This window comes from Cebus imitator, unplaced genomic scaffold (genome assembly GCF_001604975.1).
Source record: "Cebus imitator isolate Cc_AM_T3 unplaced genomic scaffold, Cebus_imitator-1.0 Scaffold204, whole genome shotgun sequence".
Taxonomy (NCBI): domain Eukaryota; kingdom Metazoa; phylum Chordata; class Mammalia; order Primates; family Cebidae; genus Cebus; species Cebus imitator.
Window position 1 is genome coordinate 3,203,946 of NW_016107519.1, and position 3,562 is coordinate 3,207,507.

Consider the following 3,562-nt stretch of genomic DNA (forward strand, 5'->3'; position numbering starts at 1 on the left):
TAAAATAGATGACACGTAGCTAATGAGCTTACCATTTAAAGTTTTTGTGAGGGCTCTGAATTTTCTCTACAGAGCCCTTCTCCACGAACTCAGTGTACCACTGGCTTTGAACTCAACCACCTTTTAAAGAAAAAAGATGCTTGCAATTTACAGCAGTCATTAACATGATAACATTACGTGTAATTCATTTATTTCCAACACTAATTAAGGGCCTTAAAAATGTGATGTTTGGCATGTCCATGAAATACAGCACTAAGTAACATGCAAAGGCTTACACAGCACTCTCATCAATCCATGAACATGCTTTTGTCTTAGATCAAGCTCATCCAACCCACAGCCCTTGGGCTGCATGCAGCCCAGAACGGCTTTGAATGCAACCCAACACAAATTCGTAAATTTTTTTAAAACATTACTATTATTGGCATTTTGGTTTTTTGTGTGTTTTAGCTCACTAGCTCTCATTAGTGTCAGTGTATTTCATGTGTGGCCCAAGACAACTCTTCCAATGTGGCCCACAGAAGCCAAAAGAGTGGCCACCCCTGCGTTAGATGGTTAATGTCTGATTTTCATTGAGTAAATCTTTGCCTTTACCATACAACAGAAGTAAAAAGGGGCTCCATGTGTTTTTTAAAAATCACATTAACTGTATTTCCAGACATATGGCCAGGTATTTCATCAACTTCAACCAACATCCTCAGTTGTAATCCCACTAAGGACCGCCAGGGCGAGACGTAAGCGACATTGCTTCCATCCTTACGTGGAGGCTTGGAAACTGTTCTGCACCATGACTTCTGCCAAAGGCGTAGGTGTAGACGGGGAACAAAAGAGAAGACACCTCGTGGAGAAGGCCCAGGAGGCCTGCAGGACCCGCCCTCCCCGGGCGCCCGGCGCCGTCTGTCCATGACTCCGCTCCCCCCGGGCCGCAGCGGGTGTGCCCTACGATGGAGCAGGCTGTGGAAGGAGCCTCCATCAGCCATTGAGGACCAGGAGACGGTGGCAGGCGGTGGAGAGGCCTGGGCAGGGCCAGCGCCCTAGGATGCGGAGCGCAGGACGGCGGCGCCCAGGGACGCCCCAGGGCGGGCCCCGGCCCCTCCAACCCGCGGGAGCCCAGCTCCAGGGGAGCCCGCAGCTCCCTCCATCTTGGTTGATGGAGGCGGGGAGCGTTGTCTGGGTCTCTCCACCGTCGCGCCCGTCCCCTACTGCCCCGCGGACGCAGGCGCCGGCAGCCGGGGCTGTTCCCTTGGCCGAATGGCAGAGCCCAGTCGGGGCTTCCCGGGGACAAGTTTCCCGGCCCCACGGGGCTTGGTTTTGAAGGGGTCCCAAGTTCCCACAGCCGTTCCGACAAAATGGAGGACGTCATCTCCTCCTGCTGCAGCCATGGCGGGAGGTGGGGGACTATTCCCCACGGGGCGCGGCGAGAGTGGAAGGGCCTCCACTGCCCCCAGCGCGCTCAGGGTTCCACTTCACCCGCGGCCCCGAAAGCCCACTCGGGCCCACTCGGGCCCACTCGGCCCCACTCCAGCGCCTCCCCGGCCTCGCCCCTCGTGGGGGCCTTCAAGGAACTGGACAGGGAGGGCACTGGGGCATCGAGGCCGCGGCTCTCCTCGGGCAGAGGCGTTGGGAGCCGCAGCCGCGGCCTGGGCGCCTGGAACTCGGGCCAGGGCAAGAGGCTTCGCCGGAGTCTCCCGTGCTGTCTAGGCCCGGGAGAACCCCGGGCCCCGAGAAGCCGAGGCGCTTCCGGTCCAGCGGGCAGCGAATTTCGGGCTCCTAACTCCAGGACCCGGCGGGTGGGGGCGGGGGACACGGGGGACTCGCAGGGAGGGGACCCAGCGGGGATTCCAAGGCCAGTGGAGCGGGGAGTGGAACTGTAGTGCCGGGGGTGTGGCCCGCGCCTGACGGACAGCCCTTCGGACCACCCCACCGAGAGGGGGGAGGAATGTCCTGCAGGACGGCCGTCGGAGCCAATGGGCGTGCCCTGAGCTCCCAGGCCCACCTCCTCTGCCAGCCAACGAGCGCGCAGATGGCTGGGCCTCCCCGGGCCGGGCATCGCAGTTGTGTCCTCCGCCTCCTCCTCCTCACCGGCTTTATAGCCGGGACTGGACCGAGCGGAGTTGTGCGTGTCGCCGAAGCGGGGTGGGCCAGGGGGAGGGGAGGTTCGTTCTGCGGGGCCGCAGCCGGAACCGGGTGAGGCTTATCCCCGCTGTCTTTCCAGTCCAGGACCGCCGAGAGTGGGGGTGGCTGGGAGCAGCGCGGCCTCCGGAGGAGGAGGCGGAGGAGACTAGGGAGGCGGAGATGGGTGAGGGCAGCCTCCAGTCTCCCACCCACCCGGGATTAATACCCCGCGGAGCGGCTGCTGTCGCCGCTGTTGCGTCGGGGCCTCGGGGGCAGCTCCGGGCTGGGCTCCTGTCACAGGCGCCTTTGCGTGCGGCCCGAGGGGCTAGGAGAGTGCGGGCGAGGCCGGGAGAGCTGGGTGAGGCGGCCGCCGGCGGTGGGGGTCGCGGGGCCGGCGGGGGCGGCGGGGCGGCGGGGCGGGGGTCCCGGCCGCCGGGGGAGGTCGCGGGGCATTTTCCTTTCTGTCCGGCGGGGGGCGGGGGACGGGCGCGCCGGCCGGGTCTCTGCTTTCTGGGCCGCGCTGCCACCCAGCCCGCCGGAGCCGAGGTCCTTAAGTTCTTCAGGGCAAGGGCTGCTGCCGCTGCCCTGCCGAGTCCCCTCCCGCTCTTCTTTTCCCCCGCGCTGCGCGGCTTTTACTCTCTGCTTCTTATCTGGGCGACTTTAATGGCGGATCTGGGGCCTGTCGTTGACTGCAGGGGCCCCAGGGCAACTTCTTGAGGCCGCTGTGGGCCCAGCCGTGACGCCCGCCTCCCGTTACCTCTGAAATAGTGCTTGGAGTGACAGAGATGACACTGGGTGGGCACATTTAGGAGGGAATACAAACCCCTTGCTGGCGTCAAGGCAACGTTTTCCCTTCCCACTCCGCTCCCGGGACCAGGCTCGGATTCCCGAACCCACTCTATCCCCAGTACTACAGTTGGACGAAGCACTTTTAGCTTTGTCTCCTCCTTGCGGTTCCTATAGTTCTTTTTTTCAACTTGGTTTCTCGGCATCATTAGGGTTGGGGAGGGTAGTAGGGCCCAAGAACTCCTTGGATTCTTACCCCATTGCCACCTCCCGGTGTTGGGTTGGTTATGCATCCAGGTTGCTTGTCCCGAAATTGTTTTTCGTTTCTCATTCTAGGATCAAGAATCACCTTCAAGCCAATGTCGGGAAGCTTTGGCAGAAATTAAGAAGGAAATCTCCATTGTGAGTCTTTTTTACCCTGCTTGGTTGTCTAATATAATTAGTGCAATAGTAGGGTGTTCTTCCTGAGGGATTTGAGTTTGTGTTATCTTGAAGGCCCTGGCCTTCAAGCTAATTGCTTGGGTGGCCCTATCCCCAGAGCCAGGCCATGGTAGTCCTTGGGAAGGCATGGGGAGTGCTGGCATTTCTACCACGGGAACTCTCTCAAGTTCCAAAACAAGATTTAAAGTTAGTTCTCTCTCTCTTTTTTTTTTTTTTTTTTTTT

At 60.0% G+C, this 3,562-nt stretch overlaps 1 protein-coding gene across 3 annotated transcripts in view; it reads left to right on the forward strand.

The window, feature by feature from the left end:
• The first annotated feature begins 1,936 nt into the window (after nt 1–1,936).
• ZMYM5 (zinc finger MYM-type containing 5) overlaps nt 1,937–3,562 on the forward strand; it is a 34,403-nt gene continuing 32,777 nt past the window's right edge. For 2 of the 3 annotated variants that reach the window (XM_017548212.2, XM_017548217.2), the window contains exons 1-2: nt 1,937–2,184; nt 3,235–3,300. In XM_017548212.2, coding sequence (XP_017403701.1) covers nt 1,937–2,184; nt 3,235–3,300 — 314 coding nt within the window. The other variant, XM_017548214.2, reaches the window with a different exon arrangement.